This window comes from Oncorhynchus clarkii, chromosome 21 (assembly GCF_045791955.1).
Source record: "Oncorhynchus clarkii lewisi isolate Uvic-CL-2024 chromosome 21, UVic_Ocla_1.0, whole genome shotgun sequence".
NCBI classification, from domain to species: Eukaryota; Metazoa; Chordata; class Actinopteri; order Salmoniformes; family Salmonidae; genus Oncorhynchus; species Oncorhynchus clarkii.
The window spans coordinates 12,182,136-12,197,026 of record NC_092167.1 but is presented as its reverse complement, the minus strand read 5'-3'; the positions used below and the strand labels follow the sequence as shown (position 1 = coordinate 12,197,026).

Genomic DNA, 14,891 nt, shown 5'->3' with positions numbered 1-14,891 from the left:
CCCAACGCTTCCCCGAGAACCTCGGTGTTCGAGCAGCAGAGACAGGATCCTCCAGTGGTCACGCGGGGAAATGCAACGTCCTCAGCCAGGGAGCAAGGGAAGGAAACAGCGCCGTGGACGAAACTCCAGAAAACGGGAAAAGGGGGACTAGAGGAAACCGTTTATTCACGTTTCAGTCGGTGATATAAGCGACATTTAGCTTCTTTTTATGTTGTTTACCTGGTGTTCTTTGAGACTGACTGTCAATGGCGCCTGAAAAAGAAAATTCACGAAATTCCGTGCGGTCCCATTGAAAGCAAGTTTACTCATGGAGTAAAGAAAGGAGCAAGTCGGGAGTCATGAGCACAGGTTTGTTTCCTGGATGGCTAAGTAGTTGCATTTTGTCGACAAAGCCGTTTATTTGAGTGCGTTTGCAGTTAAGAGTTTTACCAAGCAAATCCAGAAAAGAAAAAACATTTACGTTATGTTACTTTTGCAGCAACATAGCTCAGCTTTTCCAGGTTATTACATTGTAATGACTGTTTTTCATAATGATAACGTTACCTCTCCGAAGGCATAGTGGTGGCAAAAATGAGCAGTTTTCACCCGTTCATGATTTAGGGAGAACAGTCATTCTGGTTAGAATACTCCAACAAGAGTACATGCAACACAATTGATGCATCAGCCAAATGCGAAGAGAGAAAGAGAGCGTGTATGAGAGGGCAGATACATTCAGCTCCTTTGTGTAACATCTCTCCTCCTGTTTTGATGCAGTCAGATGCGCAATTGATTTTTTTCAAACTTTCAAACGTGGTTATATAACTTAAAGCAGCGATTGTCAACCACTAAACCGATGACTTTTCAATACGTTGAGGCAAATGGGATTTGGCACTGAAGTTTACAGATTTTTTCCATTAGTAAATTAGCTAGAGGGTCATTCAGGCTTCATGCACATCCGCTCCGTGACTCCGCTTCTCGTGGTGTAGCACTCGCCCGGCCAGTCAGTAGCCCTGATGCAGCCCAGTCGAGCAGAAAACGAGGCCATATCCTTTTGGCCATCTTATTGTGGATAGCATATAGGACGCACATATTTCACAACACACACACAGCCATCTTCAAAATCAGTCAGTGCAATGAAATCGCCCAGGTCATACTCGGCAAAAGGTTCGACAACATTTTGAACCAGAGTGAACAAACAGGACTAGGACACGGAGGACGCATGCAGCGAGATGACACGGGGTTCTACTTGGGTTGGTGCCATTGAAGCTGAGAACACATTTTCTACACCGAAAATAAACAAGCCAGACAACTCCGGTCAACGCAATGGTTCTCCCACAATTCACAGAACCTAAGGTCTGAACAAACGGAAATGTTAATAACGAAATATCAAGCTAGAAGACTGTTGGGTGATTCCTCACCAAACTAGAACAAAATAAAAAGAATACCACGATTTTAGGGATTTTCACAAAATGTAATCCATATAATTGTTGACATTTATTTGACATTTGTATCTTAAAGCATAATTGAGAAAAAATGAATTGAAGTTGGAATATTTGTGACTTTTTGACCTTAGCCGAAATTTATTTTTTCCCATTATCCTTTAAGACTCCATAATGTTTCATCTGTAGGTGCAATTTAGCAAAAGTTGGTGTCATATGAAGCTTTATGGCTTGCTCTGTAATATTAGTAGTCTTTTGATTTCAATAACACATTTCTTACATACAGTACCAATCAAAAGTTTGGACACACCTACTCATTCCAGGGTTTTCTTTATTTTTGACTATTTTCTACATTGTAGAATACTAGTGAAGACATCAAAACTATGAAATAACACATATGGAATCATGTAGTAATCAAAAAATGTGTTAAACACATTTTTCAAAGTAGCCACCCTTTGCCTTGGTGACAGCTTTACACACGCTTGGCATTCTCTCAACCAGCTTCATGGGGTAGTCACCTGGAATGTATTTAAATTAACAGGTGTGCATTGTTAAAAGTTAATTTGTGGAATTTCTTTCCTTAATGTGTTTGAGCCAATCAATTGTGTTGTGACAAGGTAGGGGTGGTATACAGAAGATATCCCTATTTGGCAAAAGACCATTCCATATTATGGCAAGAACAGCTCAAGTAAGCAAAGAGAAATGACAGTCCATCTTTACTTTAACACATGAAGGTCAATCCGGAAAATTTGAAAAACTTTGAAAGTTTCTTCAAGTGCAGTCGCAAAAGCCATCAAGCGATATGATTAAACTGGCTCTCATGAGGACCGCCACAGGAAAGAAATACCCCGAGTTACCTCTGCTGCAGAGGATAAGTTCATTAGAGTTAACTGCACCCCAGATCGCAGCCCAAATAAATGCTTCACAGAGTTCAAGTAACAGACACATCTCAAGATCAACTGTTCAGAGGAGACTGTGTGAATCAGGCCTTCATGGTCGAATTTCTGCAAAGAAACCACTATGAAAGGACAACAATAATAAGAAGAGACTTTCTTGGGCCAAGAAACACGAGCAATGAACATAAGACCCGTGGAAATCTGTCCTTTGGTCTGATGAGTCCAAATATTAAATCCAACCACTGTGTCTTTGTGAGACGCAGAGTAGGTGAACGTTTTGATCTCCGCATGTGTGGTTCCCACCGTGAAGCATGGAGGAGGTGTGATGGTGTTGGGGTGCTTTGCTGGTGACACTGTGAGTGATTTATTTAGAGTTCAAGACACACTTAACCAGCATGGCTACCACAGCATTCTGCAGCGAAATGCCATACCATCTGGTTTGGGCTTAATGGGACTATCATTTGTTTTTCAACAGGACAATGCCCCAAAATCCACCTCCAGGCTGTGTAAAGTCTATTTAACCAAGGAGAGTGATGGGGTGCTGCATCAGATGACATGGGCTCCACAATCACCCAACCCCAACCCAATTAAGATGGTTTTGGATGAGTTGGATCACAGAGTGAAGGAAAAGCAGCCAACAAGTGCTCAGCATATGTGGGAACTCCTTCAAGACTGTTGGAAAAGCATTCCTCATGAAGCTGGTTGAGAGAATGCCAAGAGTGTGCAAAGCTGTCATCAAGGCAAAGGGTGGCTACTTTGAAGAATCTCAAATATAAAATATATCTTTATTTGTTTAACACTTTTTTGGTTACTACATAATTCCATATGTGTTATTTCATAGTTTTGATGTCTGTCACGCCCTGGCCTTAGTTATCTTTGTTTTCTTTATTATTTTGGTTAGGTCAGGATGTGATGAGGGTGGTTTGTGTAGCTTTTGTATTGTCTAGGGGTTTTTGTATGTCATGGGGTTGTTGTATATCTAGGGGTTGTTGTATATCTAGGTGTTTATATGTCTATTGTTGCCTAGATTGGTTCTCAATCAGAGGCAGCTGTTTATCGTTGTCTCTTATTGGGGACCATATTTAGGTAGCCATATTCCTTGGGTATTTTGTAGGTTATTGTCTATGTGTAGTTGCCTGTCAGTACGTGTGTCACATAGCGTCATGGTCAGTTTGTTGTTTTGTATAGTTTGTTCAGTGTTTATTCTTCATTAAAAGAAGTATGTATTTTTATCACGCTGCGCCTTGGTCTCCTCGTTATGACGATCGTGACAATGTCTTCATTATTATTCTACAATGTAGAAAATAGTAAAAATAAAGAAAAACTGGTTCTGTACATTTATAAATATTAAAATTAAACATTCATTTTTAAAATATACACTTGATTTGGCAAATGTTTCAATATATTGTTGAACATAATATACTTTACCTGCATATCAAAGTTCTAGAATATAATCTTTGCTACTTTTAGAGTTATGCAGAATGATCCAGTTTGTAACCATTACCAACAGAGTGAATGTGAAAATGGATTAAAAATGGTCACCCTCTGTGATTTGCAATGATACAAGTAAAGGGAGGGCTGTAATTGGTTACACTGCCTACTATGCCAATTTCTCTGTATAAAATGGGCCATAAGTATAAAACTAGCAGAGAATATGTTCAACAATATATTGTAAAATGTGCCAAATCAAACATAGTATATTTTCGTTATTCATTTTTATATTTTGCAATATTCATAAATGTATTTAAGAAACGTGTTAAAGTGGTAAAGCTTCATATGACACAAACTTTTACTTTGTAGCGCCTACAGATGAAACACTATGGAGTCTTAAAGGAGGCCTGGGTAAGGCCAAAATGTCTTCAATTAATGATCTATTATGTTTTAAGATACAAATGCCAAATATATGCCAATAAAACATCCTCCAAAGGACCCTTCTATGAATTACATTTTGTGGAGAAAAAAAAAATGGGATCTTATTTTGTTCTAGTTTCGTGAGGAATCCTCCTTTATGGAGAGCCGCCTGTAAAGCTTCTCTGCCATCTCAGAGGATTTGCAGTAGCCAGTCTCTTTCCTCACTTTTAATCAGCAACTGATTTAGGATGTAATCCAGGTGTGTGCACTTTCTGGGAAATCAATGGCATTAGCCTAATTCATCTGATCTATTACGTAGGTCTACTAGGACAAAAACAAAGTAAGACAGTAAGACAGCTGCCCTCAATGACTTGTGCGTCCATATATTAGGGAATCAGTGGATTAACTGTATATTAAGAGAACTCTTGGCAATGGCATATATTATCATGGATGTAACATTTGTCTACCACTGGTGATTCCTAACACCTTAGGAGGAGATGTGTGGTGCTATAGTGTTTCATAACCATCATGAGGATCGTCATTCTTCACCTGATATTGAAGGACCTTCAATGCAGGAACGAGTGTCTCATATTCAATGCAGAGGTCTGTATTCATAATCCAGTTATCCATGTAGTGCAGGCTCAGCCTGCCACGGGCATTTGTGGTACCCGCTTAGGGACACATTCACACAGTAATTTAATTTACCGTCAAACTGTTTTATTTGTGGGAGATGTGATGTCGCTTAGGTTATAGTTAGTTTTTTTGATTGTTCAGCTTTTCTGTACAGACAGAACACAGTCAATATATGAGTACAGGAATCATTTGGTTCTTTCATTCCTTCACTTTCTGACCATTTGCGACCAACCTTCCTTAGTGAGCTAAAAATCCCATTGACCTCTAGGGGTTGATCCTCTGATCCTTGCCCTGTCCCCTCTTACCCCACGAGGTGTCTGTGCTGCTGCTGACTGGTTGGTATGTGTCGATGAAGTGTTGGGGGGGGGTTCAAGGGATATCCAGGGTAGTGTATGCATTACAGCAGGGCAGTGGAATGTGCTCTGTTTTGCTTTTTGCCTCCTGTTTGTGCCTTTAAGCAGCCATAAAGGTTAAAGGGTCACTTCTTTTTTTGCCTCCTGTGACTTGTGTGTTTTTAGCAGCCCCCCCTCCCCAGCATTGTCTAATGTCTACTCCTCTCTCTTCCTCCTCCTCTAATTCTCTACAGGTGTGAAGAAGCCGCCAGTGGCTCCCAAACCCAAACTTGCCCCCTCGGTGAAGCTCTCGCCTCCTCCCATCGCTCCCAAACCTGATCTTCTCCTCTCCCAGCCTTCCCAACCCTCCCCCCTTCTTACCCAACCCTCCCCTGCCGCGCTGAAGAGAGCCAAACCTGCTGTGGCGCCCAAACCATGCCTCTCCAAACCCTCTGCCCCTCCAGCCCCGGCTTCTCCCCCACCCCTCAGACCCAGAGTACCCCAAACCCCATCCCAGGAGTGCAGCGGGGCAGGGGACGACAGCCTCTCCTTCCTCAACTCCAGAAACGGGATCCTGTCGCAGCCCATCCTGCGCGACTCGGACTACATCATTCCTACATGCTCCTGTGGATTCCAGGACTGCTCCCAATGCAAACGACTAGGGAATGGGAACGTTACAGAGGTCGGGAGCGATACGCTTGGCTCCTGGCCAAACGGGAATGCCACGGAAAGCACTGGAACGCTGGTAGCCAATCGGCCGGGTAAAACAGAGAACGGAGACAGTGAGGTGACCGGAGGAGTGACCAACACCCTCCATCTCAGGCTCAAGGACAAACCTCATAGACAGGAGGGGCAGAGGGATGGAGAGGGGAACAGGGATGAGGAGAAGCTGCAGGGGAACAAAGAGGAGAGACAGAGGAACCAGAAAGGACAGGAGGGTCAGCAGTATCAGACTGGTTCAGGGGACCAGTCATGTAATGTTCTTGAGGTGGCCGAGACACTTACACAGACTGAGACTAAAGCTTCTAATGCAGAACATACATACACTGACAGCTGTAATATAGACTGCAATGAGACCAACACCATTCCCACTCCCCTCATCCTCCCGCTGGAAGTCTCCCCTATCCGCACCCCCCCACAGACAGTCCCTCCCACCCGCACCCCCTCTCAGACAGTCCCTCCCACCCGCATCCCCTCTCAGATAGTTCCACCCACCCGCACCCCCCAACACATTTTACCCCCCACCCTCGCCCCCTCCCAGGTGGACAGTGAGCCTGACAGCACCCCCTCCCACACAGACAATAGTACACAGTGTTCCAGAATACCCAGGCTACTCACTGACCTCTCGTTCCCTGCCGCCCCCAGTAAGCCCCTGCCCGTGCCGCTGCCACGTAAGCCCCGTAAGCCAGCCCTGGTAAGGCAGGACGGCCTGGAGGCCAGCACCCATGAGGGGGAGACAAAGAACCGCACACAAGGGGGAGAGGTGGGGGAGTCTGAGGGGAGTGGGGGGAGATGTCTCACCTCAGAGAAGGAAGAACACACCCAGGGAGTGTATGACAGTCCCTCTCCCTCCCAGGGCCCTGAAGTTGAAGAGGAGCCTCACCCTGTGCCTCCACCTAGACAGAAGTCCCTCTCCCCCCGCCTCCACAGAGCCATCCACTGTCCCCCCTCCCTCAACCGAAACACCTCCCACTCTCTGGACTTGCTCTCTCAGCCTGAGCTTAACGCACTGACCTCAGAGAGAAGAGGAGGAGGAGGGGAGGAAGAGGAGGAGAAGGAAGAAGAAGTTGAGGAAGGGTACGGAGACTTTGAGCGCTACCCCATCACCCGGAGCCTGCCCAAACAGATCAAGCTCAGCTGCCGCCCGCCCCCCGTCGGCATGACAATGACGGCCAGCTCAGCGGAAGAGGGGGGGTCACCCAGGGCCCCGCCCAGGAAGCCCCAGAGACACAGCCTGCCAGCGGGTGCCCCCCCGTCCATCACACCCCCTCCACCCCCTCCGCACCACACCAACACCCCCATGAGGGAGCTGCCTGCCACCCCACAGGAGAAACCAGCCTGGCGCTTCCCAAGGCCCTTCTTCAGCAGGCAGAGCTCCTCCAGACACAGCAGCGGCAGCAGCAGCCGAGGGCCCCCCCAGGGGAAAGCAGCTCTGCTGGGAGGGAAACAGAGGGCCCAGTCCTTCTCCTCGGCTGACCTGCTGGCCCGCGCTGACGGCACCAAGAGGAGCCTTTCCTTCCGGAAGCTTCTGGAGCTGCGGTTGTCTGTCAGGATGTTGCCACGGTTACTGGCCAGAAGCGGCGAGTCTCTGGATTGTACCAGCGTGGAGCCGGGCGGACGGACGGGGATGGTGGACCAGTCCAATGGCAGCACGGGGGTGTCTGGCGGGGATGGAGAGGGGTCGGTGGAGTATGAGAATGTTCCTCTGTATGAGGAGATACCGGAGTACATGAACCTGCCTTTCCTCAGCGCACGGCTGGGCTGGCCACTCACACACAGTCTGGACCCAAGCACACACAGACACAGTGACTCAGACGTCTATGAGGTGCAGGATCCATACGAGAGCCACTGCGACTATAAGCGACCCCATTCCATTGACTATGAGAGGTACAGCATGTGTGTCACAGTGTGTGTGTTTGTTTGTGCGCGTGTGTGTGTGCGACTGTGCGTGTGAGTGGGAATTCTTTCTTCTTCTGTCTACACACACACACAAAGGGTCTGGGTTAGGTTTCAACAGAGTGTGTGTGTCATTTTGTTGTCTGATTGCATCGTGCCTCTCGTGTGTCATGGGCGACTTAGGTTTCAACGAATCCAGAGTTACAGAGCTGATCATAATCCTTTGATCATTAGTTGCCTATAGTAAATAACTCAGTTATTACATCATCATACTTTTTGCTACCGCATTGTTAATGTACCACGACAGTCATAGATGTGTCACTTTTAAGGAGCTTTAATGCTTTATGAATCAGATTTCCTGGAAAGAGAGACTCGAGCAATTTACAGTAAATGTTTTGATTTTGAACCTAGAACAATGCCAAGGGTGTGTGTACTGTGTTAAGGGGTTTCTATTTGTGTGTCTGTGTGTATTTGTACTGTGTCACAGTGAGATTAAGTATTTTAGCATTTAGGCCAGTGCCCAGGTTGTGCTTGTGTGTGAGTTAGTTTTCACTTTATAGTCTTGGTCCCACTTTGGTGCTAAAACTATGCATTTACATGGTGGTAAGACCATGTCAGGTACAATGTAACTACATTGTGTGTACTATACCCATTGTTACATCATATTTACAACATAGACAACACATGCTGTGTGAGTGTTAGCATTAGCAGGCTGAGCTTGTACAAGTGTGAGAGTTAGCTTCAGTGTTAGCCATCCAGGCTGTGAATAGAGCATTGATGTGCAGCAGGTTGGACTGTTTTCCTGTGGGTTATTTTCAGTGGCCAGAGCAGGAAATGTCTGAAAATCGCAGAAACGCCACACTGCATTCTGAACACGGAAAATAAACCTCCAGCAACCACCAGCCTCTCTCCTTCTGCCTCCTCTCTCCCACTCTCTTGATCTCTTCCTGTCCCTCTCCCATATCTCTCCCTTTCTCTCCTGTTCCCTTTCTTTCTGCCATCTCTTTCTCCCATCTCTCTTTTGGTTTCTCACTCTCTTTCCTATTCTCAGCGAAACCCTTTTTTGAATGACTCAACGTAATTTAATATTTTGCTACTGTTTTGGACACTAAAATATTTGTGTGTGTGGATGAGTGAATGGACTGGACACGGTCCTTGCTAACAAGAGTCAGGACTCCCAATTAGGTTTGCACATTTTGGGGAATATTCAGAGGTGGAAACCTTCTGTGGGTATTAACGGAAATATATGGGAATTAATGGGAATTAATGGAAATATATGCAAATTAATATAATACCATTTAAATGTAGATGTTTTTTGCAGACAGAAACATAAACCTTTTATCTTATCATAAGTAGACATAATTGCAAATGATTAAATCATTCCATTAGAAAAAATGTAATAAAAATGTAGTTATGAATTTAACTTTAATTAAATGAGTTGACTCTTCACATGTGATGATTTCATTGAACAACAAAAGAAAGGGATATTGGATGATCCCCAATGATTCATCGCATCTTCCAAAAACGTTTTCAACATACATCTGTAAAATGATAGTTTAGAAAATAAAGCTTTGGATGTCTTCCTCTCAGGCTTCCATGTCTTCTCCCTGGACCTCCTCAAGGTCCACCTCTTGAACATCAGACTTTGAGGCATCATTTTCACTGTCACTTTCCAACCTTGTTGAGGATGGCTCTTTGTCAGGCTCAAAAAGCCTCAAATTTGCCCTGATGGCCACCAATTTTTCAACCCTTGTATTGGTCAGCATGTTGCGTGCTTTGGTGTGTGTGTTTCCAAACAAGGACCAGTTGCGCTCTGAAGCGGCTGATGTTGGTGGGATTTGGAGATGATGGAGGCAACAGGGGGAAAAGCCTCAGATCCACAAAGTTCCTTCTACCAGGTGGCTGATGAGATATGTTGGCACGACTGCCATATTGCATCTCCATCCCAAAGCCCTTGCTTGGAAGTGTACTTCGCTAGACTGCCAAGAACCTTGCCCTCATCCAGGCCAAAGTGGCGAGACACGGTGATGATGACACCATAGGCCTTGTTGATCTCGACACCAGACAGGATGCTCTTGCCAACATACTTGGGGTCCAACATGTATGCTGGGGCGTGTATGGGCTTCAGGCAGAAGTCTTCATGTTTTTTGATGTATTTCAGAACTGCAGTTTCCTCTACTTGGAGCAACAGTGAAGTGGGCAGGGCAGTACGGATTTCTTCTCTTAAATCTGCAAGCAGAGTCTGAACATCAGACAGGATGGCATTGTCTCCCTCAATCCGTGCAATGGCTACTGTTATAGGTTTCAGGAGTTTCAGGGTGCTTACCACTCTCTCCCAAAATACATAATCCAGGAGGATCCTCTTGTTGGGGCTCTCCATATCGGCAGGCTGTCTTGGAGACTCCTTCCACTCCCCTCGAGAAGACTGTCAAACATGCTGACAACACCACCCCAACAGGTGTTGCTGGGCAGCTTCAATGTGGTGCTCTTATTCTTCTCACTTTGCTTGGTGAGGTAGACTGCTGCTATAACTTGATGACCCTTCACATACCTAACCATTTCCTTGGTTCTCTTGTAGAGTGTATCCATTGTTTTCAGTGCCATGGTGTCCTTGAGGAGCAGATTCAATGCATGAGCAGCACAGCCAGTGGGTGTGATGAGAGGGTATGACTCCTCCACTTTAGACCAAGCAGCCTTCATATTCACAGCATTGTCTGTCACCAGTGCAAATACCTTCTGTGGTCCAAGGTCATTGATGACTGCCTTCAGCTCATCTGCAATGTAGAGACCGGTGTGTCTATTGTCCTTTGTCTGTGCACATGTAGAATACTGGTTGAGGGGTGGAGATGATGTAGTTAATTATTCCTTACCCACAAACATTCAACCACCCATTAGAGATGATTGCAATACAGTCTGCTTTCTCTATGATTTACCTGACCTTCACTTGAACTCTGCATCCAGCAAATGAGTAGATAAAACATGGTTTTATCTGGTTGGAGGGGTGTATGCTGGGCGAAGAACATTCAGAAATCTCTTCCAATACACATTGCCTGTGAGCATCAGAGGTGAACCAGTTGCATACACAGCTCGAGCAAGACATTCATCAGCATTTCTCTGACTACGTTTCTCCATTGTGTCAAACACACTTCTGATTCCAGGAGGACCATGAGCTGTTGCTATCGATAAGGTGTCTGATTCATCATTTTCACCTCGAATAGCAGTAGAGGGACTTTTGTCAGAGGTTGCTTGTTGTGAGCGCTGAGGGAACTTTATGCACTTGGCCAGATGATTCTGCATCTTTGTTGCATTCTTCACATATGATTGGCACAGTATTAGCAAATGTACACAGCTTTTCCTTCTACATTAGCTGCAGTGAAATCAGATAGTGCCCATGGCATTTTCCTGTATAGATTAGAAAAAAATAAGTTAGAAAAACCCAAATACAGACAGTTAACCTCTCTGATCTCCCCATCCCGGATCCGGTATCAGGAATACAGACTCAAGCTCATTACCATAACGCAACGTTAACTATTCATGAAAATCGCAAATGAAATGAAATAAATATGCCATCTCTCAAGCTTAGCCTTTTGTAAACAACACTGTCATCTCAGATTTTCAAAATATGCTTCTCAACTATAGGAAAACAATAATTTGTGTAAAAGTAGCTAGCTAGCGTAGCATTTAGCGTTAGCATTAGCGTTAGCATCCAGCACGCAACATTTCAACAAAAACATAAAAGCCTTCAAATAAAATCATTTACCTTTGAAGAACTTCTGATGTTTTCAATGAGGATACTCTCAGTTAGATAGCAGATGCTCAGTTTTTCCAAAAAGATTCTTTGTGTATTAGAAATAGCTCCGTTTTATACATCACATTTGGCTACCAAAAAAACCTGAAAATTCAGTCCTCAAAACGCAAACTTTTTTCCAAATTCACTCCATAATATCGACTGAAAACATGGCAAACGTTGTTTAGAATCAATCCTCAAGGTGTTTTTCACATATCTCTTCATTGATATATCGTTCTTGGACGCATGGTTTCTCCCCTCAATCAAATGGAAAAGTACAAGCAGCTGGCAATTGCGCACCGAATTCCACGCAGGACACCAGGCGGACACTTGGAAAATGTAGTCTCTTATGGTCAATCTTCCAATGATATGCCTACAAATACGTCACAATGCTGCTAAGACCTTGGGGGAACGACAGAAAGTGTAGGCTCATTCCTTGCGCAATCACAGCCATATAAGGAGACAATGGAAAACAGAGCTTCAGAAATTCTGCTAATTTCCTGGTTGACGCATCATCTTGGTTTCGCCTGTAGAATGAGTTCTGGGGCACTTACAGACAATATATTTGCAGATTCTGAAACTTCAGAGTGTTTTCTTTCAAAAACTGTCAAGAATATGCATAGTCGAGCATCTTTTCGTGTCAAAATATCGCGCTTAAAACGGGAACGTTTTTTATCCAAAAATGAAATAGCGCCCCTAGAGATCCAAGAGGTTAAGCAGTTAGATTAAACAACTCCTTTGTAAGATACATCTTTTAAAATGAAACATGTATGGAAACAGGTGAATTAACACTCCTCAGTTAGCAGGCTCAATCAAGCTAAAACCCACATGGTAGCAAAAACTAACTAGCAGAAATTGTTAACAAGTTATAAATGATTTAAAACACACTTTGCTGTAGGCTACTATTTACTAATTAACACAAAATAATGTATGTCATATAAAATATATTCATCCCACCCAGTATTGTAATAAAAACTTACCAGAAAGCATGTAGTCTTTGGCTCAGACAGTGTAGTAGTGTGGGCTCAATAGCATTTCATTAGTGTGCAAGATCTTGAGAATCAGCTGTACATGTGATGGAAGATCGCACTGTGCATGCAGAGGGTTGCAATTCCATTGAATTGGGAATAGTTTAACCAAAATTTGCCACAAGACCTATAATTGCCTTGTGTATCCCACAAAAAAAAAGGTTCATTGTTATAAGCTGACTTTTTTGATGAATTTAAGCAAAATTCCCGTGCTTAACTTTCCATGGAAAATTTACCTGAATTTTCCGGCCCTTTGCAGCCCTACTCCCAACTCACTGTAATCACATCCTCATTCAAGTGTTCTTGTGCGTGTGTTTACCTCATCTATCAAAAGGCAGTTCTGTGTGTGCAGTTGTGTGTGTGCAGTGCATGTGCGTGCTCAGACCAGTATTTTGTTACGCCACTCTGGGGCCATGAGATTAAGGTCACTCAGATTACTGGACAGGTAGAAAGAAGGGCAGGTGAAGGGAAATATTAGACTCAAAGAGTTCAGCAGTAAAGAGCAGTATGCAACACTTCCACATATATCTAGCTGCCCAGATCTGGTACTCCAGTCGGATAATATTAGTGTTCATCGTTCACTGTGCGATATTTGCCCCTGTTTATGTGTATTTCATCGTTTGAAAGATGCTTGCATTTGTGCATGCTTGTGTGTGTGTGTGCTTGCAAGCATGTGTGTATGTGTGTGCCGTTGTGGTTGTTTGAAAGAGTGTGTATGTGTGTCGTGAGTCTGTAGTGTTTCCCAAGCATCTCAGCCTTCTTAGTTTATGTAACTAGCCTCAGGCAGTGAACAAGAGGCGCTCTGTGCCTGACCCAGTGTGCAGGAAGGCCCGTCTATGGAGGGAGAATGGAAGTGAAAGAGAGAGTGAAAGAATGGGAGGAAAGAGAGAGTGGAAGAATGGGAGGAAATAGGAAAAGATGGGGGTAGGGAAGAGAAACAGGGTATAGAAGGAAGAAGGAGAGACAAGAGGAGAGGGAAAGAGGGGTAGCTGAGAGAGAGGGAAGGGGACAGACAAAGTAGTCAAAATAAAGAGAGTGACAGTATCTTATGAGTCCTCCAGATTAGAATGTAGACAGTACTTTGGGTTTGTTTGGTTCAAAATCCAGCTGAGATAACATTTCCTGTACAGGCTGTGAAGCCAAGATGAAAACATTAGTGGCACAAACATGTTGCTACTTGTGCCACTCAGCAGACAGACCCTTATCAGCTGACTGAAGAGCAGGCTGGTGCCCTGCTGCCAGCAGACAAGGCTGTCTGTGGAGTCTTCATGGCAACTATGTTTACCCGAGTACAGCTGTGGACAACGTATTGACCGTGCTTCAGGCTGCTCCTCATCCTAGTCCCATATAGAGACATCGTGCCAATTACTGTTCCCATAAAACATTAAAAAGTCAATTCAGAAGTGTGTGTACGTGGTATGCTTGCATATAAATACTGTACGTGTAAGTGCGCACACACACTACCTGATAACCATGAGGATAATGCGGTGACCGGGACTTCCTGTTTTGCCTGCAGGGGCTGGCATGGATTGGATGATGCTCACTCTGAGGAGGAAGTCCACAGCTCTGACGAGGATGACAACAGCTCCACCTCAAGCAAGGAGCACCTGGAGCTGTCAGAAGAAGACAGACAGGTAGCTATCTTTAATACACACACACACCCCGATACACAGTGGGTGTGGCGGCCTTGTCAATAAGGTTACGGTAGGGTTCTTTAGATGTTTTTGCTCTGGTAGGTCCTAGGCATGAGTGATAACAGAGGGGATGTTACTGAGACAGAGTGAGGGCAGTGTTGACAGGTGGTATAACAGGAAGGATATTGGCAGGCGTAACACGAGTGATAACGACACTATCAGACAGGTGTCATGGAGCCAAAATGGGTGCTGGGCACAGGACTCTGTGAAGGAAAGAAAGGCAGGTGGGGGATATCACACTGTGCCTGCGTGTGATGGAGCTGTCATTCTGTCTGGGGGGGTCAGACGTAGAGGGTTTAGGGGGCAGGAATAACTCTGAAAATGGCTGATTGCTTTGTCCTGTCTGACCCTATTTATGATACTCTAAAATCCTGTGTCTGTAACAGACAACATGAGCACACATCCACACACACACACAATTAGGAGCAGGAGGCCCCTTCAGTCATGCAAGGGCAAGGCCACTGTCCAAATTAAGACTGCCTCATTTCCACCCCAGACCACTCACTATCAGACTGAAAGAGGGAGAGAAAGAGTGAGTGAGGGAGGGAGAGTGCAGAGGGGAGAGAAGAAAGCTGACGTGGATAGAGAGTAGTGAGGGGAAGAGACGTGCTTTCGGACATAATCTCTGTTGGAGTG

General features: G+C 44.7%; 1 protein-coding gene across 1 annotated transcript in view; it reads left to right on the top strand.

Moving 5' to 3' along the window:
* Positions 1–72: 72 nt before the first annotated feature.
* Positions 73–14,891, top strand: part of LOC139379601 (FYVE, RhoGEF and PH domain-containing protein 6-like) — a 30,635-nt gene continuing 15,816 nt past the window's right edge. Inside the window, exons 1-3 of the mRNA XM_071122396.1 lie at positions 73–348; positions 5,385–7,737; positions 14,078–14,195. Coding sequence (XP_070978497.1) covers positions 339–348; positions 5,385–7,737; positions 14,078–14,195 — 2,481 coding nt within the window. The 5' untranslated portion in view covers positions 73–338. The remainder of the gene's footprint in view (positions 349–5,384; positions 7,738–14,077; positions 14,196–14,891) is intronic.